We start from the raw sequence: 24,750 nt of genomic DNA on the forward strand, positions 1-24,750 counted from the left end.
TGACCATCTATCAAGTTCCTTAACATGTAACTATAACCTGTAACCTGCTTTAAGTGCTGAAAAAGAGGTTGTCACGTGGCCTAGTAACGTGTTTAATGGATGACGTCATGGGGTGATGACATACCTTCTTTGAAAAAAGAATCAAAATGACTGCCCCCCATAATCCGTGATGCTGTCGCAGAAAGGGAGACACTTACTTACGTCACTGGTGCATTAAGGGACTCTTGATAAACTCGGAATATTGGAATATTTATCATATGAGCTGCAACCTACTTGAAACTACAGCATTCAATAGGGCAGTAATTAAAGATGATTGTTATTATTACTCTGCTGATTGTTATCTCAATTAATTGATTAATCCTTTGGCATATAAAATGTCATAATGCCCAAAGTGATGCCATCATTGCTTGTTTTGTCTAACACTAGAAAACATAAAGACACTCAGTTTACTATAAGACAAAGAAAATCCTCACAATTGAGAAACTGGAACTAGTTTAATCATTAGGCTACTTAATAACCAATCAATTGTCTAAATAGTTGCCGGTATTTTATGCCAGTCTATATATATATAAAATACCCTTCTCACCCCCCTTCCATGGGGGGTGGTGGTGTGTCTTCCTCAAGTTCGGGTCCTCTACCAGAGGCCTGGGAGTTTGAGGGTTCTGCACAGTATCTTAGCTGCTCCTAGGATGGCGCTCTTCTGGACAGAGACCTCAGATGTTGTACCTGGAATCTACTGGAGCCACTCTCCCAGTTTGTGGCACCACTGTTGCCTTTACTCCCCACATCTTTTCTAGCTCCTCTTTCAGCCCTTGGTATTTTTCAATCTTCTCATGTTCCTTCTTCTTGATGTTGCTGTTGCTTGGGATTGCTACGTCTATCGCTACTGCCTTCTTCTGTTTGTCAATCAACACAATGTCCGGTCGGTTAGCCATCTCCAACTTGTCAGTCTGGATCTGGAAGTCCCACTTATATCAAAACATTTACTGTGACTTGAAATACTCAAAATCAGCTTTTTGAATTTGCTAATTCAGATCTGAATTGGTCTTAACTTGGGGCTTAACTGGGCTACCAGTATGCCAATCTACTTTAGGCAGTGGTTGTCAGCCTTTTTGGTGTCAAGAACCCTCAAACTGAATGCACATCAGGTCACGGAGCTGTTGATAAGATGCAGTCTCAGGGATCCCCATCTGATAAGATTTAGTTATTCCATAACTGTCTATACTGTAGACTGGCAGATTAACAGCATAGAGTGTGAACCAATGAACAGAATAGTCATATACACTTTCTAATTGGGCTACTTTTAGACAAAGAAATAATAGTGAAATTAAAATATTCCCCATTTTTCTGGGGACCCCCGGAATCTCATCAAGGAGCCAGGTTGAGAACCGCTGCTTTATGGTACCTTGAGCTGGATTTGCTCTTGGAAACACCAATTTACAGTATTAATCAAACGCACCATCATTCTCTGGACTAAACGTTTTGATTGATTGGGGAATTAGTTGCGTGTCATCCAATAGGAAACAAAAGGAGTCTGTGGGCAGGTCGCCGGCTGCCAGCTCTATTTACATAATATGGCGTTCCGACCCTGAATCTTGTCTGCGAGGAATATGTTGCCCCGGCCGTCAACAAAACAGATAAATTAGTCTTTGGAATGGGGCTAAATTCATTTACAAATATGAGTTCTCTTTCATTTGAACATTTTTTTGTGACAAAAAATCACCTTTACTTTATGTAGAGAACTGAATGTGTTGGTCTTCTAGTGATCCTTCACTTATCTCTCACAATGAAACCAGGAATATTTGTGACTATGACCTCCTATCTTCCAAGCAAATGTAAATCTAAAAAGTCACCAACCAAATGAATGTGAAATCTAACAGTCATTGCAAAATGTTACAGTCCTCACTCTGGTGATGTATTACCAGGAGAGGAGGAGGCGGTATTGTTTTTGTCTTGCAAAATTTCACATCCATAAATCTTGCCCATTGTTTGAACTTTTCATGACTGAATTTAGAAAGTATTTTGAGTCTATCCAACTTATAAACAACAACACATGCACAGTTTGTATGCTCCAAGATTTTTAAAAAAATCTGATGTTATTGCCTAGCTTTTCTGTTATTTTTTGTATTATTATTATTATTATTATTATTATTATTGTTGTTGTTGTTGTTGTTGTTGTTGTTGTTGTTGTTGTTGTTGCCCTTTGTCCTGTTACCATGCTGACTGTATCAACAAACTAAAATGTGAAGTCATGTCCTTTATGTTATCTTTATTTCATTATGATGCCTAATTGTTTTATGTTATTGCATTATTGTCACACATGTTGTAAGTGATACTTTCTATAAATAAAGTGATTGGGGGGAATTTGGCATTGTTTAATATCCAGATTATAACTTCTTTATAAAGTTTTTTTTCGTTTGTTTGTCTGTTGTTTTTGTCGTTTAAAAGTCATGATGTTACACACTCCGATACAGTAGGTGGCCACATGCACCTTTAACGCTAGTTTGTAGTCCGCCAGTGAAACCAAGGAAGAAGAAGAAAATTGTTATTGTCTTGCAGTCAGCACTGAGGGCTAAATAACACAGAGTACTCGCTCCTATATGAGCGTTAGCTGGCTGTATTTCATGGGAAACGCAGGTATGTATGAAAATAATTTCTTCCCTGGATATTATACATAAAGATTTAGCTACAGCTTGGACACCTGGTTGTTTCGGTGAAGGTAGTTAGCGATGTGTTCGTTTCTCTTTGCTGCACAAACAGTTTTGACAGCTGCCGTTAAGAGTGCGATGCGATGCATCGACCAGGACAACCGCTAACGCTATGAATATTAGCAAATGAGTCAGTATTATGGAACTTTTCTTTTATTTATTAAACCTGGTGGCATTACCGTTTACATATAGCGGCTCTGAGATTAGTGTGACATTGTATGCAAATATTATGGTTAAAAATATCGAGATTTCTTGCTTATGCCTCTTGCGGTCAAGCTAGCTAGAAAAATTCATAGAACTTCCGGGCAGAGCTTTCAAATTAAACGACCAAGTTCCAACGTTTTCTGAGTAATTCAACTACAAAGGAATGAAAGTAAATTTACTGAACTTTTAAAGGAAGTTATGTTATATTATCCTATATAAAATGAATGCATTTAAATATGTCACTCATACAGTGGTGAAAGAAATACTCAGATCCTTTACTTTAGTAAAAGTACTAATACAGCAGTGTAAAAATACTCCAAGTAAAAATTCTGCATGAAAAATCCAACCTAAGTAAAAGTACAAAAGTTTTAGCAGCAAAATGTAGTTAAAGTGTTGTAGTAAAAATAGAGGTTTGGTCCCTCTGACTGACATATTATTATATATGACATCATTAGATTATTAATACTGAAGCATCAGTGTTAGAGCAGCATATTACTGTTGTAGCTGCTGGAGGTGGAGCTAGTTTGAACTACTTTATATACAGTTAGCTGTACAGTGGTTCCCAACATAGGGCCCGGCCCCTCCAAAGGGTCAGCAGATAAACTTGAGGGGTTGTGAGATGATTAATGGCAGAGGAAGGAAGAAAAAATAAAGTTCTGATACACAAATCTGTTTTCAGATTTTGGACTTTTTCTCTAATTTTTTATTTTTGATGAAATGTTGGATTATTTGATCATTTATTGAAATGAAACCATGTGAGAAGTTTAGGGGGGGAAACACCGTTCGGTGGAGCTGTTAACAACTCATAGACATCTGAAATGTGACCTCGACTACACACAGCTTTTTGTAAGACGTCAAAAGCCAAAAAGGTTGGAAACCACTGGTTTCATCTTTAACAACGTGTTGTATCTTAAAAGCTTGTTATATTATCCATTGTGCCAAATCTTCATCTGAAAAGTAACTAAAGCTGTCAAATAAAAGTAGTGGAGTAGAAAGTACAATATTTTCCTTTGAAATGTAGTGGAGTGGAAGTAAAAAGTAGCATCTAATGGAAATACTCAAGTAAATTGAAAGTACCTAAAAATTGTACTTAAGTACAATAATTGAGTAAACATACTTAGTTACTTTCCACCACTGCACTCAGATAACCTTAATAAAGTTTTGTATGAGAGCCAATAATAATGCTGGATGTCTCTGTGGACTTTGATATGTAAATATTTGGGAAAACCTTGATCATGACAGCTGATTTGATGATTCGACTCCCTGTGAGCCCAAGCATCTGAAATATGTGTGATGTTGTCACTTTGAAGCAGACTGCGCTTAACAAGTGGCATCCAAAGTCTTATAAATCAGTCAGTCATTTGAATAAATTGCACTACTGGCTCAACATTTTTTATTTATGTGATTAAATACTGTCACTAATATATACTTATACATATTGTTTGCTTTTGCTACATGTTTTGTTTGTTATCATGGAAACAAAATGCCTTTCCATTCTATTTTGTCCAAGTAGATTGATTTTCTTCCAAATATCAATATTTTTGCATTGCCATAATTGATAAATAATAATAAATAAAGCTCTAGTATATTCAGAAGAGGGCTGCCAGGATCCTGGTGAGAGTGCGAGAACAGGAACACCAATTCTGTTTTCATTGCACTGGCTCCCTGTCTCCTTCAGGGTTGACTACAAAATCCTGCCACTCGCATATAAATCCATCAATGGATATGCGCCTCCCTACCTACAGGAACCAATCACACCACAAACTTCCACTCGCACCCTCAGATATGCCAAAAGCTTGCTCCTCTGGGCCCCCAGTGCTAAGCTCCGCACCATGGGGGAAATCAAGCCTTCTGCTCTGCTGCATCATGCTTGTGGAACAACCTTCCTAACCATCTGAGGGCAGCACAGACTCTAGACTCTTTTAAAACAGGCCTAAACATCTTTCTATTCAGGAAGGCTTTTTCATCTTAACTCTTATTACCATTTTCTTTATGTTGGGTGTTCTATGTTATTAATACTGTAACACTGTGAGTTTCACTATGAATGAAAAGTGTGGTAAAAAATTAAATTTATTATTATTATTATTAATATCAATATTATTATTTTGTTGTTATTATTATTATTAAGTATAATCAGTATAATCAGAGTTAATGTGGTAAGATTTGTTAACCTGACATTTTATTACTGCCTTTCACACATCTGTGAGCATTTATTGTTATGATAAAGTTATCATCTAATGTAAATGTTTTATTGGGGTGTGGAGTGTGATTGTAGTCATCAGTGTAGTTACTTACAACAGTGGTTCTCAAACTTTGTCTCGTCAAGGACCCCTAAACTGACACAAATTAGACCACTGACCCCCATCTGATAAGATTTTTGCTTTTAGGTATTTTATGCAGAAAGTGTATGAAACTCATGACCAAAATAGCCATTGTGTTACTTATGGATGTAATTATTCAATTATTAGTAAATATTCCCCTTTTTGCTGGGGATCCCCCAGAGTCCCTTTAAGGACTCATGGGGGTCCCCGGCCGAACAAGTGAAGCGCTTTTGTTTTGAAGACAAAATCACTTGACCGGAAGTGATTTGCTTTAACGCAGCGTCTGTCAGATGCTAACTGCTAGCTAGCGGTTAGCTATCTGAGGCTGTTGCTTGAGTCCGTTTTGTTTTGCTTGTGCTGCCGTGTGTCAGGCTTGTCTGGCCGAAGTTTCGGGTTCAAGCTACGTTCAAGTGCGTCACATATACAACCGTCAGTGTCTCATGAGTGCGTGGACAAAAGCTAAAGTGGCTCTGTCAGCTAAATCTACTCTGCTAACCACTGACACTTTATATTTTTCCTGCAGATGCCCATTTTAAAAGTGGAAAAGCAGCACAGTGAATAATGAATCTGCTATGACCGACTCAAGGAGAACATTTGGGGATTTGTTCGGTGCTGTCCGGAGCACTTTGGAGGACTGGGGAGGAAGACTTTTGTTATTCTTGACTTCCTCAACGCCCTGATTGGTGTTGCACCTGGAGGTGTGGACGACATGGCCAGTCCACAGCAGACTGATCTGTCATTTGCGTGGGAAAAGTACATGGACTGCAGACTTCAAGGAGCGGATCTGCAGGTAGGCGCTGCTGTCAGTCACTGTGTGAAGGCTGAGGCCGGTGTGATACAGACTCAGCTCAGGCTGCTTTCTCATTGTAGTGGGGATGCTCACTTTTCATACAGCTGTGGTCCTGGAAAAAGCCATATAGGAAGAACTTTGGAAAGTATTTAATAAAGTCAGGTATATCAAATTGTTCAATGCACTTCTCCATTTTAAGGATGGAGATATAGTATTTGGGTTTTTTTTTTGTTTTTCATCATGTTTAAGTTTCAAAACTGCTCCTTTGCAGTATTTAATTCATAAGGGCTTAGTGGAAATTTCACAATGATGTAACTTTCTGACTCGCAGATTCAGAATAAGTTTGGTTATTCTGTTATTCTGTGAAATAACAAAGGTTTATTGTTTAATTTGTCACACCGTAATGCAAATATTTGCTGTCACTGCATCTAAAATGTTGTAGGGTGCTGGAGATTTTTTGCTTGATTCCAGGCTGAATAAAATGTTCACTGAGGCAATGTCATCCAACAATAACAAACATTGTTCGGTCTGTTACTTGTAATTTAAACTGCATAAATTACTTTCTGTTTTTGCCTCGGCTGTTTCACAGTGACTGACCATGAGTTAGAAGAGACTGTTGCAAAATGCTCTGCAGCAACAGAAAATGATAGAGTGACAAAGACACATAGACAAATGTTTTGTTTAGAGAAACCCCCTTTAAATTTAAAATGCAGGACCTGTAAGGAGATATGCAGCCCACTGATTGTCTGTTTTATTTCCTCCTCAAGTCATGTCAAGTCAAGAGTCATTCAGTTCTTTCAAGAGTCATTCAGTTCTTGTCACTCTGTCATTGTGGTAACACTGAGAAGTAAAAATAACACTGAAAGAAAATGATTTTCCGTTTAGCACGGGATGTGCCTCTTCAGCGTCCCCAAGCACCATTTTTGTAACCATAAATTTAACTGACTGTACATCACAAACAGGAGACGACGGACCACCGGTGAGTCACTGCACAGAGGTAGATGGCAGGTAGATGACAGAGGCAGGTGTGAACCACAGATTGTTCATTACAAGTGTTGCGCAAGTGCACTTTCGTTCCTGTGTAGGCAGTGAGTGGCTGTGGTTCTGACAACTCTGTTAGGCCACCCCCCACCCCCACGCCCCCCGCCCCCCCACCCCCTTCCCGGTCAGACAACCAGCAGCAGCCAGATCACGAGACTTGGATTAGGATCAGACTTCAGGGCACAGATGAGCAGATTTAGCCATTATGTTAGTCTATTATTTCTGATTTATAATGTGCGAGTCGTCCTTTGAAGAAAGACCTGCTATCATTTTTAAAGCTAATGAGAGTTGAGTTAGCCTGTGGGGGTTTTTCCTTTCTGGGAAATAATGACTTCCTTCCGCTATAGTCATCATGTCTTTGATGGTGTGTTGTGCTTCGTCGCTTTGTTAATCATGTTGGTGTGCATTAGGATATCAGCTGGAGAAGTGGTGCTGGCTTGTTCTCAGTTGTCATAGTAATACACTTGAAAAACACTTGGACGGCACTAAGGAGGCTCTGGCTTTCTATTAATGGTAACTTTTTAATGTCATTTTTCGCTGTGACGACTCTCTCGGGACGACCATGTTTGATCCTCCGCTTGTCAACTTGGCAGTGATCAAAGTCCTGTGTATTTTTGTGTGTGTGTGTGAGATGTAGAGAGATGTTGAAGTGAGCACAGCTGCAATCCGTGGACACACAGTGACAGGCTGTAGCACTCACATGAATACAGTTTGCACACAATATTTTGCTCCATTTCATTCTGCCAATCGCATCAGTGTCTGCTGTAACTTCCTACCATGTTGCCTAAAGTGCCGTCCCTCAGTCATTGCAGTCAGTATTCAGGTAAACATAAAGCGCTCTTTGGAACTGTCCTTGTTTTAAGACTCTGCCCTGCTGTTCAGCAGCCAATCCTGTGATCATACTTTACTGTTAAGGGTAGAAGGCAAAAGACACTTGCTCCTGCAGTAATCAATAAAGTAGCAAGCTCTTTTTCTCTGCCCTCCTCATCTTTTATTCTTTGCATCTTCATTTTTAGCAGGATTAAATTTCTTGCTGGTATTTCAGTCACTTATCCGCAGCATAATGACCAAGGTCAGTAAGTGTTCTGGGATGCCTTGATGGTTCATTGGCTTGGTGTTAACCCTGACCTGATGTTTGACTGTAGTCTTCCTCTTTTCTGTTTCCCGCTCTCAGTAGCTGTTTTGCTGAGTAAATAGAAACACCATAAAAATATTCTACTATTTTTTTAAAGCCTGTAATATTTTTTGGGTCAATAGAAACAGTCTAAAAAGGGATGTTAGGTGGACCTGAAGGAGAGCGCTGGTTCCATGGTTGTGGATTAGTTTCCCACCTATCGCATCCATTCTCCCACATAACAGCATTACCTAAAAATCATTTTGTATATGTAATTTCTAGCATTTACAAGAAAGCAGCATACTGTTATTTCAGCCATAGAATAACAGGATTACTGGCTTTGAGCCTTTCTTTTCATTCTTCAGAATCCTCCTTTATATGGAGCCAAAACCACCATATTAGTGCGTCCTGCTGCAAAGATAATTTGCCTCAGGCATACTTGAATGAGAAGTGTTTGTGGGGACGCTTTCCACTCTGCCCAGTCTCTCTGAATCTTGATTAGCGGAGTCATTTTAGTTGAATGGCTACCTGGCCAGAAACCAAGCAGGAGACCAGGTTTATGTTGCTTGTGGATTGTTCAGTTTCATTATGAGCCAACAGGATGTTTCAAAACACCAAAGCGAGGTGTTTGAAACACTTCACTTTTTTTTTTGTCTTCTGGTACCCAGCAGCTCCAACCATTTGATCTGTGCTGGCTCTGCCTCGCTCTTAAATGACTTTAAATTCAGCCAGTAACAGTCTCGGACTAATGTTAACTCTGATTGAATTTAGCTTTTTGCATGGAAATGGATGACACAAGATGACCTGAGGTTGCGGTTGGCATTTTCCTGTGGGGTGATCGGGTTTATCTTGTAAGTATTGTTCTGTTGGTCTAACATCAGTCATGTTTTTGACCGTTGTTATCGTGATGGGCTAAAATGTAAATGTCCATTGTCTGCACTTCGTCACCTAATCTCTAACAACGGATATGTGTGTGTGTAAGAGCTGATTAAATATAGTGATTTTCTGAAATGGGACAACGCTGTTCACATATTCCTCCTACGTTACTTGTCATTAGCTTTCTAAGCTCAGTTCTGTGCTTTACATTCCTTCTGTGGTAAAGCCCCTGAATCCTTGTCTAAAGAAGATTAAACTTGTCGGGCAAAGCGTAAGGCAAAGGAGGGAATGAGAACATTAGTGCGGGTTCACCTTCATCCTCAAAGTTTATTATTTGGCTTGTCGGGACTGAACAATATAAGAGATGTCTGTATGTCTGTAATATTTTGATAAAAGGCTGCACGGTGTCATTAAAGACATTATGCTATGTAGTTTGTCTGGCATTAAGGTCAGCTGTAATATGTAGCTCCAGCTATCCAAAGCAATTAACTATAATGAAAATGGATCATATTCCACATCTGAGCTACTAAGATCACCGAAAGTGTATAAAAGTAATTGCTACATTAACTGGTCTTGTATAATTTTCATACAGCAGTCTAGTAGAGCGGAAAAAATATTCCTAATATGTTTTCCTTTTTATTTTGAGGGTGGATGAGACTGACTGGCCAATATCAGGCCTGTATGTGCAAAGTAATATGTTAGTTTCACTCTGATTTATTTGTTAATGCATGATTTTTCTAATATGTTACTTGTTTTATTATGTGTAGCCTTTAAAGGCAGCAAAACAATGAATGCACAGGATATGATCTGTCTTAGACAATGCGAATGATAACTTAGTTGCATTTTTGAAGACTCATGGGACTCTTTCAGATAAGTAATTTCCGGAGTAACCTGAAACTGAAAAACTGTTTGGACTGGAGATTTGTCAGCCGTCATGTTTCCACACTTTGTAACGCCTAACCTCAAGTGATGGGGGAGCTCTTCTTTCAAAACCAATCTACCCACTGTGTTAGAATCACACTGATATATTTCAGTCCTTACAAGACTTTTGTAAAAGTCAAAAGATTGTAGAAATAGCAGGCTTACTAATATTACAGCATATCTGGCAACACATTAGTGCAGTGAATCTGTTTCATATCTGCCACGGTAATTGGCTGTTAATGAAATCAGCACTTTTTAGTGAATTCACCATGACTAAGGACATTGCACTTTGAATGAAAGTCAAGCGCTACAGTCCAAACATAAAGAGCATGCAGTCAGGCTCTGACCATGATGTCTTGTGATCATCACACTACTTTAACCAAAGGTTGTTGATCACATTTTAATTGTATACAGTGTGACTTTCATGACTTCTAGGATGTCTGAATGATGTTGTTTATCAATCTTGTGAAGTCACTTTCTAAGGCTTGCTGGTTGACCACAGGACATGTTTCACATCTGCATTTGTTGTTCCTCCCCTTAGTTTCAACCTAACTCCTACTCGCTCTGGTCTCAGGGCCGTTCCAAACGATTGGCTGAATGGATGAATAATTCATCTCTCTGGTTCTGGGTTGAGTCAGACTCCAGCCGTTGCTGCGTCTCAGCTTTTTCCACCCAGTGGCATGTTATTTAGTCAGTTCTCTCCCTCAAAAACACAGACTCTCCAGTCCACTGGGGGGAAAAAAGGACAGAGCATGCTGTTTGGACTGTCATATTCACCAACAGCAGCTTGCACGCTATCTACTCGTAATGAAAACAGTGAAGCCAAGAGTGACACATTTTCATTTCCTGCACAGTGGCTAAGCTTGAATAAAGGTCACTGCTTGTGACGGTACAGACTGACACTGACAAAAACACAAGCATGCTTTTTGATGGTATCCTCTTGACATTTTGTGGTTTGTCTTAATGAGGAGGGAAGAAAAAAAAAGTTATCTGTAGTGTTGTGTGAAACGGCTCTGCTCTCTGACTCGTAGTTTGTGAGGAAATGCAGAACGTTAGGGGCTCCTCATGACGCTCATCATCACCCAAATGTCAAATTAGATCAGCAGGGATCTCAAACCGGAAAAAAACATTGCATAACCAATGCCCCACGTCCTCTCTCTCTCTCTCTCTCTCTCTCTCTCTCTCTCACGAGGATAGGATCACATCGCTTTCACTGCCTCTGCCAAGTTGTAGTCTACCCAATTATCCAAAGCAAGCTTGAGAGGAAAGTCTGTACCAGCGTGGGTGACTCAGCCATTAGACTCCCATGACTAGGCCTCCCATGATCGCCATGTTGGATAAAAGCATTGTAAAAAAAAAAAAAAAAAAAACACAGGTCACAGCAACCGTGTCTGAGCAATTACGGCAGCTTCACCAAGGAAAATGATATAGAGACTCAGATATACAAACAGAAGTACGAGCTAATATCTTTAGCAAGTGGCAGCTCCAGGTTGTAGCTGAACCTGACCTCTATTTATTCTGAACCAGGCAAGAAATAGAGTATTTTGTTAAGTATTATTAAAAGCAGCAGTATATTTTCACCCAAGTCTGAAGTGAATCTGTGTTGTTTGTGTCTTTCTTATCATCATGTAGCAGGTTAATTTCTCTTTGCAGCGGATAAACCCGCACAGCAAGCGAGGTTGTTGAATAGACTCACATTATCATCCAAATTCGGTTAAATTATGTTAAACAGGTTATGTCAGCAAATCGTGAAATAGCTTTAAAAAAAAAAAACAAAGGGCTCGATATGAGAGTGAGCAATATGAAAAAATAAAGATCACCACAGAGGAAAGGTCAAAGCTTTCTTTTTGTTTACAAAGTGTTTTCTCTTGAGTTTTGTGAACCGTTGATTTCCCTCCCAAGCTGTATTAATCAGTATTGGCAGTCCCTCCATTATCAAATCACCCCGACTGGTTTGTGCTGAGTGCATTGTAATATTGGATTAGAGCCTCAGAGGAAAAAACAACCCCATTGCTGGGAAATTAGTGTTATCGTGAACCACTCTCAGTTTCCTTTTCCCATAAGAGGAATACAGCCACAGCAGGTACACTGACAACACAAGGACAAACCAAGTCATTTTAGATACTCATTTTGGGAGATTAATTTTAATAGACTGAATGCAAAACTCCAGCTTAGCTCCAGGGTTTATTTATTAAACTAATAACAGTTCTGGCAACTTTGAAGCCTTTATTTCCGGCCAGTCACCCCCTTTCCTGTTTATCTTTGCTTTCATCTGTTGCTGCATTTATTTCTTTCATCTTTTTTTGTTCTTGTCTGCCTTCATGTTTTGCCCTTGTCCTCTCCTGTCTCTCTCATGATCCATGCCTTTCTTTCTCTTCCCTCCTCCTGTGTGTGATGTTGTCCAGCCCCCTGGCGTGCAGTGACCCCCCCCCCCCCCTCACCTACCCACCCACCCATCTCCTCAGTGCTTGGGTGGGTTGTTGCCTCAGCCGTTGAAGTCTCACCCTCCCTGGCCCTCTCTGACCCCGGTGAGTGTGGTCAACTCTGCATCTTCATCACCTGGCACCTAAGATTCTAGGACGCTGCACATTAAACATGCGCATCTTGTAGCTTGTAACAATCAGTCATGCAAACAGATCTATTTTAATTCCAGTCATAGTGTTAACAAAGTTAATCATGTGAAAACAAGACTTGCTTTACAGTGTGACACAGGAAGGAAGTTGACTCACAACACAAATGTACAACAGAGCTGGTGTTTGCCATAACTTTAGCCTCGGCTGGTGTACTCACTGTGACGGTTAGCAGCAAAAGTCGAGGTGTGACAAAACTGCAGGCACCTGAATAACTGATTTGAATGTTTCCCTCTTGTGTTTTAGTCACGGAGAGTGAGAAAATCTGTTTCACAGACATGCATAGCTGATTTAGCTGTTTTAAGACATTTAAACTAGACACAGAAAATAGTAAACACACTATAACTATAAATTATGCCATATTCTCTTTAAAGGGCTGCTTTACATCACTCGCTTTCTGTTTTTGTCACTTTCTGCTCTTACATATGTAATGGTAATGGCTTCCATTTTGAGCCCTTGCAGAAATCCATGTCCATGTCACTAAATGATTTGCTGTGGTGTCACTGTGACATAACCTGCCTGCACAAAGATATCACTATATCCAAATTTCTATGGAGTGATACTACCAGTTTTCTATTTTGTGGAGAACCTGAGTTTGCAAACTGTACATTTATATTAAAAAAACCCATCATAATAAGGTCAGTGCCAGTGTTGGTTGATATATATTTCCTTCAAGGGAAAGTGAATTAAAGGTGCCCTGTGGAGTTCTGTTTATATTCAGTATTTCTCACCAAAATGCATTGTGTGTTTCCTCGAGGTTTAACAAACATGTTGAATGAATCTCCTTCCTCATGAAACATTTGTAAAGCAGATTTTAAAAATATTTTAAATCTGCATTGTTTACTGCCCGTGTTTACTTGCTAGCAGTTTTCTTCTTCACCACCTTTGCTGGCTCATTGCTTCTCCTTTTTTCATGTTGCTGCCACCAACTGTCAGTCAGTAGAATAGCATGAAACAATCGTCAAGGGTATGTATTGCATCACCTGCATGCTTTTGCGCATGCATCCCTGTGTACACACATCATATAAACAAAATAGGGATTTGTAAAAGAATTGCTCCATAGTAAACTAAAACTAATGGTCGAAAACCTCCACAGGGTAGCTTTAAGGGAACCTTATTTAGAAATGTGTTGGGCACAAGATGGGATATACTGTATTTTTTAATAGTGTCAATAATCATTGAGGTCACATTTATTTGCCAAATCCCATTTTATTTTACCAAACTAGCTTTAGCTTAGAGTTTAGCTCACATTTGATGATTATTGAAGAGGTGTGATTGTGTTTCATTTTGACAGGTTCAAGAATAGTCTGACAATTTTCATCTTGTTGTAAGTTTGTAATTCAGGTTAAAACATTTTGAATGAAAAAGGGACATTTTGCCTTGGTGTATTGCCTTGTAGTAGCTTCAAGGAACAATGAAGACATTGGGGAATTTTATTAATAATAATGTCAAAAAAGAAATGTTTGATAACTGATATATGTCAGATATCTTCCCTGTTATCACTAACTTTGGTTTTCAAAAACCTGTTTTGGTATCTGTTGCTAATTGAAAAGACTCGACTGTTGACTAATCTCACAAGCTTGCCACTTTATAGCAAACCCACAGACTACACGGCTGTTAGAATCTCTTTATAATAAAAAATGGTAAAGCCCTCTAATATCAGTGAATTATATGTGTTGATTGTTTTTTTTCAATCTGTCAGTAAGTTTAGTGGCAGCATAGGTCAGACTGTGTGTAATGTGATTGGTACTGCATAGTGTCTATTCTGTGGCTTTGTGACCCAGACACTTAGCGCAGCCACATCAGTCAGGGATCAGTGTTGCATTAATGAATGCAGTCAGTGGTGTCAGATTAGCAGAGGCGTAAAGCTAGCTCCTGTGTGGTGTGAGGGACCACAGGGACGCTGGCTTAGAAGATCACAGGAAGGTATTAACACACTACCCTGAAACCAGTAATACAGTTAAAAGCGGTCAGGTGGCTAGTCTCACTATTAAGAAAGTCCCACTTGTGGTGGCAACTCTGGTGGTGAGAGTGTCCCGCTCTGTGGTCAGACTCTGACCGCGCTGTGATAAAGCTGAGTTAATCTTTATGTGGTCATTATTTCCTCACCTGATGAGATGCAGTGCTGACCTGAATAAAGGTTGGAGTAATAGTTCCATATAACAGGATAAGTTTATGTTTCATCACAAACAAATGGACTTTACCATTGTGTATAACAGTTACATATCATAAAATCATTGACAGTCATGCCCTAATGCGTAGAAGGGGTAATATTTTTTCATGTAATGCATTTTTCCTTTCAGTTTGTCTTCATGTGACTGCAAGTAATAATCTGTGTTTGATTCATGTTGCTTCTCTTGTGTCTTATCTGTGTCTCTCATCAGGTCAGCCTTCAGAGTCTAGAGAATTTCCTTTGTCTCTTCCACTATGTGCAGCATCACCCCAACCACAGCACCAAAGATGCACTGAAATTCTGGTACGTATTATTATTTTAACTTCTTAAATGTAGCATAATGGAGGTTTTGTCTCACTATGGGTGGGTAACACCTTGCTACTGTACATAATGGACTCTAATACAGCAGCCTTGAAGATATAATAATAATAATATTACTAAAAATGTTCAATATTCAAAGTTGTGATTCTGTAAATGATAAATAATGCCGCTCGTGACATGGACTGGGTGCAATAACTGCAAACACACCTGCAGCTATCTTTTCTTTGATCTTAACTGAAAAAAAGTAACTGTAGTAGAGGTTCCAGACACTGTGTACAGTTATCACGGTGCATTAGCTATTGGAGTACTTTGCTGCAGAGATTTGCATATTGATGAGGAAAATTGTGGGACATTAGGCACCTCAAGGGCCTCTTGTTTGTATTCTGTTTGGTGTAAATAAGTCACACACACGCACTACCTGGAATTAAGTGCGTGCATTAGCATTTGTGAGCCATGTGTTCCCTCAGCTGAAAAGTGATTTGTTGAATGGGGGTATTGGTTGAAATGCCTGAAATAATGTCCTTGTTTAAAGACAAGCTTACGGCAGTTTAATGTTTTATATGCAATTACTAGGTACCTGGCTAACAGATAGAAATTGAACAAAATGCTCATTGAATTAACTCTCTATGTTTTATTACTCATCTTTTAGTTTACTGTTAGTGTATAAGATTAGCAAATTTATGATGTTGTAGTAGTAGTTTATTTTAAATTGTTGGTTTGTTAATTACTTATGCAGTGTTAGCCTGAAGGTGAAGAAGCCTTAAAGGAATACTTAGACATTTTGTGAAATATACTTATTCATTATCTGGTGGAGAATGAGATGAGAAAATGAGAGTTGCAAATGTAACTAAGGTTCTATGATTTCTGCATGACCACCAGAGACGAATCGTAATACATGGATATGCATCGTGCTTGTGTGCAGAAGGTCGAGACATAATATCAACAAAGTCACATTTGTGACCTGGATGACGCAAGCAACATGATAAAGGGGCCTGACACCCAGCAGTTGTCTCCTACAGAATCTTCTGGTCAAGACCCCCAGTGACAATGAACTCTGGCGGTTATTCAGAATTCGTATGACCTTAGTTACATCCATAACTCTCGTTCTATTTCATTCTTCTTGACCGCCAGAGACGGTATGCAATACCTGGATGACCCATACTAACAAGGTCAAAAGGAATCTGTATTCATTATGCCCCAGTTGCAGCCACACTTGGCACTGGGTCAAGGTCTAAATGAACATCAGTCTGCCAAGCTCTCTGGTCATGAAAGCAAATGCCTGGAGTGAAGCAGCCCTCAGGCTCTCTGTTGAGGCATCAACTCCAGCAGTCTGGAGAGTCTGGGATAGAGCTAGAACAAGGTGGGAAAGACAGTTTCCAATATGCCCCATACAAGCTACTACATCATAGCTCTTAGTAAGGATCAGTGATTCTACACTGCAGGCGTGGACAGTGGGCATCTGGTGTAAGGGCTTCATCTGGAGATACAATCAGAGAAGCAATGGAGGCATCAATGGCCGGCTGCCTTGCCTCTAAAATAACCAACAGCTGCTCTCTGTTAATTTATCTCCAGCAGGAGGAGACGGTAAAGAAGAGAGCAAATGAGAGAGAGAGTCGGTGTGTTGTGCTAATTATTGTCTCATTTGTGGTCTGATAAACAGTAAATTTATCAAATTCAGTGCCCAATATCGTTATTTTCCAAGCTACACATAATACAGCCTCCATGCTTGACTCAAACTGTTATCTCATAGTCCTTCAGAATTAACGTTTCCCATTACAGTTAGGAAATAGCAGAATAGCAGTGCGAGCGTGGACTCCTGGCCAATCTTAGCGCTTGAATGCTATGCAGGGCGTGTCTTGCCAAGAAAAGCATTGGGATCCATAATAACGCTCTAAAGGCGACAAAATCCACCCACCAGCACCTTTTATTGCTCACTAATTAACACGTTAAATCTCCTTTGTTAAATCAGCTCACATAACTGAAACATTAAACCGACAGATATGAGAGTGAATGTCAAAATTAAACTGATATTTTCTTACTTTTCCCTGCACAGAAAGGGGCAGAGCTGAATAAAGCTTGTACTGTTTAAATAACTCGGTTCTGGGTGAACAACATCACAATAATTGGCCAAAGGGGAAACACAAAATTTGAATTCTGCAGGAGAGAATTGCCTTTCTTCAGAGGGATAATAGAAACCATTATCTCTGTTTACTAAGTCTCTAATCACCATCTTGTGGTAATGATAATATAACTAAAATTTAGAATAGAAGTAGTAGAATAATGCTATTAATATTTCATAAAAATGTGTTTTGAATATTATGGGGTAGTTTTTTATTGATTTGACCTCTCTTGACATTTTTTTATTTTGGGGAAACACAAGTCTCGACTGTTAATATGCAAAGGCATTGTATCTAACCTGAAAGCATAATACATTTCTCCCAACCTTGAGCATATTGAGTGTTGTAGTCGTTCCAGATGAGGGTGTAAAATTTGCATTTAGATCAAAGCTTATGTTTTAATTCAGACTTGTACTTGATTTTGGACAATACACACACTAGCTTTATTATAAATTACAGCAACTACTACATGTTTAATACCATAAGTCAACCCTTATGTATATTTACAGGCATTGTAATGTAAATTGGCAAGGTCACATTGTCACCTGTTCATTGATACGCAGAGTTGATTTTCCTTGTCTTTAATTTTAACTTAATCGTGTTCCCCTGCAGTATTCTCATCACCCTAATTACAATAAAGTTCACCAAAATGTGTATATACAGTTTACATTTGAGAGATTAAAAAGAATTGTGATCTTGTGCCAGTTTGAGTAACAATGGGGCCTGACTTGCTGATAGCATGTCAAAGCCTCTTAGATGTGCGTCTGGTCTGTTGGAGGGGGACCTGTGGCCTAAATAAGCTTCATTCAGTGGACAGACATGTTTCTCCCAGACGCTGAATTAACATGGTGAGCTTGAACTTTAACAGAGGTTGCATTTATTCATTAAATACTTTGTTAACTTATTAAATACTGCTTAACTTTTATTAACCAAACATTTGGCTAATCCAGCTATTTTTGCAGTATTGAAATTAAATAGTAAAAGTTATCATCAGTTCAGTGAACTGTACACCATTGTTTCACTTCAGACAAAATCCTTTTCACATGTAAACCTGAAACCTTAATATCTACTACTACTAGAAACTATTTTTGTTTTGTTTCAATTAAAATTTGCTTGGAATAATTAATTTGCAACAACAGTTTTCTAGACTTTTTTAGTCTCAGGGTTTGCGCCACATCCATAATATGCAAGGTGTCTTTGGTCGGTCTCAGAGGTACCAATGCGTTAATTTAACTATGGCTGTTTTTAGATCTCCACAGAGAGAAAGTAATAAAGCTTGAGTTACATTCTGTATTGAAGAGTTTTGGTCCCTTAGCTGTAGGTACCTTATAATACTGTATGTTCATAGGTATGTAACGGGGTACACTGTTTGTACGCCTTTACATGTAGGGGCTATGCAAGCTCAGATGATTCCACAAGTACTGTGATTATTTTGTTAGAGCCGCATCCTTCTCCTTCCTCCAGCAACTTCAACTTCTTTTCAGTAATGCTTGAGAAAATGACCTCTTCCTTATCTCTAGAGGTTATTTTCAGTGCATAACTATTCTTTGTTGCTTGCTTTCATTAGTGTTGGAACCGGAAGCGGTAACCCCCATGTAGGACAAATCACTTCCCATGTTCCTATGGTGCAGAAACTGTTCAGTGATTCCTTAATAAAAGTAGGATTCAGGCCTTACTTATTCAGGATATGTGAAATGTGATATGGAAAATGAGCTCTTGAAAACAGTGGAAACCATTTTAGGTAATGTGTTTGGCCAATTTTTGTTTGTTTGTCTTTTTGTTTGTTTGTTTTGTTTAGGAAACCTCTTCATGTTGTTAGTGCTGCTGATATATTCACCAATTTTTGAAACCCTGCAATCTTGATATGGGCCAAGAATAGAATTAGAAATGATAAAATAGAATTTAGATAAATCACTGCAGGTTTGAAATTCCTGACCATGTAACATGTTTGTGTAAAGATGAAGCCACGGAGGAGATGTTGAGACTGAAGATGATACAAAACACCCAGCATGTTTGTGTAGGATAGAGCACTTTATGCTTTATCAAGTTTAACACTTGGCTCTTTTTTCTAGTTTTCTATTCGGCTTTTCTGTGCATTTAAAAAAAAATATCTAAACACGGTTGTTGTAGTGGAGAATACAAAGACAGTTACTGTGAGTAATGGTTGATTACAGAGGTCTTCTACAGGGCATTGGGGGCTCGTCAGTATTCCCAAGGCCAGTCCCCTCGCCATGTGACATCACATGCTTTCATGTGATACGCTGATCTGCTGCAAATCTGGAAAGCTTCCATTTGAAATTCCAATTTAATGGAATTTGTGCTGCAGAACAGAAAATTCAGTCAGCAGTCGTGTGAGGAGGTATGCAGATACAGCCAGCAAAGCTGCAGTCAAGCTTGGAGCATACACAAGATGACTGGTAGGAAACTGTTTGGCCTAGTAACATTTGGTAAGATGATGATACCTACACTATGTACATGTTAAAGAGGCTGTTGTCAGAAATTAGGTTTTGTGCTTTTGAAATTAGATTCTTGATGTAGATCACTGCAACTCTCTGTTTCTTATTAGGACTATACGAGTCTGGATTAGAGCAGCAGCTAAATGGTAAGAGAGGTAACTGTTTGAAGGAATTAGATATGGATCAGTGCTGAGGGCAGGTCTTGAATACATGTTGGTAAATTCACATTGTGCTGTGTATTTGGGATGTCTTGTTAAGGGGGTGTGTATCTCTAACGGTGAAGGGATTGAGGTGTTAGCAGTGTGTGTCTTACGTTGAGACCTACAGTTTCTTGTCAGTCACATTTAGAGGAACACGTGGTTGTTGGGAAACAGAAGCATACTTGCTTGGAGGCGCTCTTACCTTCAAGCATGAATCCAGATTTTATGACTACAACATGTATGACTGGACCAATTCACTGTGCAATTGGCTTTGACTTTTTGAAGGAGTCTTACTGTACTTGTGTCTAAGTCTATGAAATGTCCGTTACATGGACCCTAACAGAATGTGTAAGTGTGAATAAACTGCTGTTTTGTCACATTAGTTCAATTGCAGTTGCCATATGAAACAGATATTATGCATGATCATCACTAAACTGCAGTTTTTGTAAAAGTAAGTAAGTTGTGTCTTGACGGTTTCCGCTGTCATTTTAACATACAGTACAGTGGCGATAGTTTTTGTTGTTTTTTAAAACCAAGTGGACATTAAAACTGGATAGGCAAAACACTAGTGTGATGTGTGCATATCTGGGGCTGTATTCATAAAGCTTCCTAGTACAAAGTAGTAGTACAAATTTAAAGAAATATCTTAGAATTATGACATTTTTTAAGGATTTCCCCTTAGAGTTAAGACTAGCTCCTGGTAAAGATAAAAGTTATTCACAAAACATCTTAGCCCTTAAGAGAGCTCCTGAGATGGAAAACTGTTAAGAGTAGGGTGGAGGACTTTTAAGAGGCTCAAGAGTTTTTAAGCAGAGGAGAAAATGGCGGAAAGACAAAGAGGTAGGAGAAATATTCAGTGAGTTAATGAAACGCTACAGATTAGATCGCGCAGGGATAATGTTTATGGTCGATCTCATTAGAGATGCGCTCACGTCTCCCACCCAACGCAATAACACTATAACACCAGAAATGAAAGTGATCACAACACTAAGATATTTGGCAGCTGGAAAAAATTGGAATTTTCTGGCAGCTGGAAAAAAAAGACATACATGCTATCCAACGCTGCTACTTATATAGATTGGCCAGCAATCACAGAAATTGATGAATTGATGAGCAATTTTCCCCCGTTAATATCAAATAGATTAAGTATTAAAATAACCGGCATAGTAAATAAACGTAAGCAAATAAATATAACAGCTATCAGCATGTGAACAGGCTACTGCACAAGTAGACCTGTTTTCAAACATTTCATTGACTACTTTTAAAGTATGATTCACAATTTATTCAACAGAGATATTCATTACATAAAATAATATTTATAATTACACCATGTCTTAATAGAGACTAAATTCTATGATTAGGCCCATCAGTTTCACTGTTTGTTTTTTTTGTTTTTGTTTTTTTTGACCAACCAATCACACCTTTTTAAAAGAATGAGTCATACGTAGCAACGGGGTCAACCACACTTCCTCACTAAGGTAAAGGTTTCTGTCCCTTCTTTGCTCCGAGTTGCTCTGAGAATTTTGAATCCCTCCTAAGCTAGGACTCCTTGTTAGAAATATTTAGGCTAAGTTAGGAGCTCTCTGAGAGTATTCTCAGAAAGTTTGTGAATATGACTCCTGATATTTCCACTCTTAAAATATGCAGTGTGTCTGTGAGATGAAGACTACAGTTACTGCCATTTAAAATTGTGAAGACAGTTTAATAAAGTCATGCAACTACCCAGGAATCATAAAATATTTGTTTGTTTTTCAAAAGACAACTTCATAATCCTACCACGTATTTTAAGTCACAGAAGTGTAGCAGAATGAGCTACAGCCTTCTAATGTTTTATCTCTTCTGTTGTAGCTCAGACATGAGTGGGGCCAGTAACACACTGGCAAGGGAGTTCCTGACTGATGTACATCAACTATGCAGCGCGGTGGCTCAGAGAGCGGAGGCACGGGAGGAGGATGAGGAGGAGAGTCACATGGTTGCACTGGGAGAGTACTTGGTCAGGGGACGAGGCTTCCTGTTGCTCAGCACGCTGGACTCCATCATTGACCAGGTGAGGATGTTCAATGCCACAGTTTAATCATAATGAAAAATATTGATCAGTTGAGTGAAAGTATGCAGGTTTTCATATCATCAATCAAAACAACATTTCAGCAACAACTATTGTCACAAATTAACGTAAATACTAACACTGTAGCTGACTTCAGTAATATTCACATTAAGCGTTAGGCCACTGGTTTTAGTTTCATATTCTGCCTCAATATTTTACTATTATACAGCTGTTCAATGTGAGCATGACATGCACATGAGCCTATATAACTTCTGATTAGGGCTGGGTGATATGAATAAAATCAAATATCACAATATTTTTGACCAAATACCTCGATATCGATACTGCCACAGTATTGTAGGGATGACTACTGGTGCTTTCGCAAAATATTCACACAATGAGGTTTTTGAAAATAATCATCAGTAATGTGGATATAATGACTAAGTGGGTAAAGGCAAATAAAATAAAACAGCTAGAACAGTCTGGTAAGTTCAGAACATAACATCACCTTACTGTAATGAAGCCTTTAAAACCAGGAAAAGACCACACTTATACCATATCACTGTATTATGATATCCAAAATCTAAGACAATATCTAGTCTCAAATCACGATAATGATAAAATATTGATATATTGCCGAGCCCCACTTCTGATGCAACAGATCTCTTTTTATTAAAAGGAAATTGCAGACAGTGTTTGCAGTAGAGATACAGTGTAATAAAAATGCATATTAAAAGTAACAAAGGTTATGCAAATATCAGAGACATCAGCTAGTAAGATTATAGAAGTATTTATTAACCAGAGTGCAATAAACTCAACAGTGAAAACCATGTTATGTAATTACAAGATTCTATATAATTTAATGTACAAACTAAATAGCATTTAGTAGAACGTACTGTGCATTTCAAGATATTTAATTTCAGCTGTAGGTTACACATTTCCATGACTATACCTGAACTGAGAAATTAGATAATGAATGCACATTTTGATTTCCAGACACTGTTAAACATTTAACCCAATTATTATAACACCACAGAGGCAGTGTTGTTGGCATATGTGCCCACACTTTGATTGTCTGACTGATTATAGGAAGTCGGTTTCTTTGTTCTGCTGCTGCTGCTCACAATATTTTGACATAGCAAAAAACAAGGTTTTTGCATAGCACTGTCATATAACTTTCAGAATGGCTTGTCAAATACATTTTTTTAATTGAATTTTAATTATATGACACACAGAGTATGACTGTAATATTATCTTTCAAAATAGATTTCACAGTATTGAAGGGAAAACTGTATCATGAAGGCAAAGGCAGCCACTCTATTTCTTAACATCTCCTATCTGTGACAGTGAGTTGTGAACACTCTATTTAGGGGCTCATGTTAAATGATAGGAATGGCCTCACAGAAGCATGCATTGTTTGCTCTGTTCACTGGCACCAGGCTCTGACAGGGCCTAGTGTTTCCTCTGCTTACACATTGATGTACTGGTCTGCAGACTCCACCAGCAGAGCCCAGGCTACGCTGCACTAAGTGTGCTTATATATTGATCAGCTGTGAGTTGACCAGTGTTTTTGGATCAAGTAACAATTTAGGAGATGTCCTTATCCACAGTGAATTATGGGGCTTTCCACAGTTATATACATACAATCAATTGTGCTCTAAAAGACTAGTGTCAAACAAAGCAAAAGTTGAAAACAATATGACCTCTGAGTGTTGCAGCTCTGTGTTTTTCTCCAGCAGTTCCTTGTGTCAGACATGGCGCCACAGCTGAAAGTCAATGTACATAAAACATAATGGTTTTATGAGGTGTTAAGTGCTTTGATGCTGATCATGTGAAATTAGCTTTAGAGAAAGTGCAACAGTGACTTAAGTGAATAAACAGGATAAATAACCACAAAATGTGCTACAGTGTGACATGGCCATATAGGCGGACTGATTAAGGAAGGACAGTATTTGGACAAGGAATCCATCAGCAATGGATGCCTTTTGATATAATATAAATACCGATCTGTTCTTAGAAGGCTACAGAAAGATCAGTAAATCATTTTCACGCCAAACAGTATCTTTTTAAAGTAGATATAAAGCAGTGAATGAAGTTAACATAATTTACTAAATGGATTTCCACGCTAATCAACAATTATATAACAAACATGACAAATATAAACATATAAAAAGAAAAGAGAAAGCATGTTATCTTTTGTAGCAAGGGTGCCACCATCTTGCTTTACTATAATCTGTGACATCACATGGTTGGTTGGACTGGCTGAGTTCTACATATACAACAGTAAAGATAGTGAAAGATATAGACTGGGGAGACACAGGACAGAAGAAGACAAAAAGGAGGCCACCACTGTATACATATGAGTTTTATCAGGTTAAAGCCAAAGACAGAACAGTCCATTTTCATAAACTGCAGCTGAAATGGAAAACAGCACTGCTACACTGGCTAGTTGCACTGAAGAGAGAGAGCCCTCCGATTGGCGCGGACTTCAGGGTTTGCAGTGAACATAGAGGAGAAGATCTTTGAGTCAGGCAAGCTAGTGGTTCTCCAAACCAACTGACTAAAGGCTGAAGTTGCTTCATCATTCAGTTTCACCGCCTACAATGTGTACTCTATCGACCACCTAAAATATTCTGACAGCGGCGGTGCAGAGTGATTGAATACATCTTTTAGGCAGACACACTAAAGATTTCCATAGCATCTCTGCAGCACAGCATTTATCTGATGGGAGCTTAGCTAAAACAATATATGACTGTCAGAAATCCAAAATGAACCACAACCATTATAAACGTCCGGGCCTGAAAGTATTCACTTAAAACTTATGTCATTCCAAA

General features: G+C 38.8%; 1 protein-coding gene across 11 annotated transcripts in view; it reads left to right on the plus strand.

The window, feature by feature from the left end:
- Positions 1–2,558: 2,558 nt before the first annotated feature.
- lyst (lysosomal trafficking regulator) overlaps positions 2,559–24,750 on the plus strand; it is a 60,552-nt gene continuing 38,360 nt past the window's right edge. For 7 of the 11 annotated variants that reach the window (XM_067609678.1, XM_067609685.1, XM_067609682.1 and 4 more), the window contains exons 1-4: positions 2,559–2,637; positions 5,757–6,023; positions 14,990–15,081; positions 21,721–21,919. In XM_067609678.1, coding sequence (XP_067465779.1) covers positions 5,943–6,023; positions 14,990–15,081; positions 21,721–21,919 — 372 coding nt within the window. In that variant the 5' untranslated portion in view covers positions 2,559–2,637; positions 5,757–5,942. Of the gene's footprint in view, positions 2,638–5,523; positions 5,663–5,756; positions 6,024–8,878; positions 9,030–12,389; positions 12,504–14,989; positions 15,082–21,720; positions 21,920–24,750 lie in introns of those variants that run through there. The other 4 variants (XM_067609680.1, XM_067609679.1, XM_067609687.1 and 1 more) reach the window with 4 other exon arrangements.

The sequence above is a fragment of the Thunnus thynnus genome, chromosome 14 (genome assembly GCF_963924715.1).
Source record: "Thunnus thynnus chromosome 14, fThuThy2.1, whole genome shotgun sequence".
Lineage (NCBI taxonomy): Eukaryota > Metazoa > Chordata > Actinopteri > Scombriformes > Scombridae > Thunnus > Thunnus thynnus.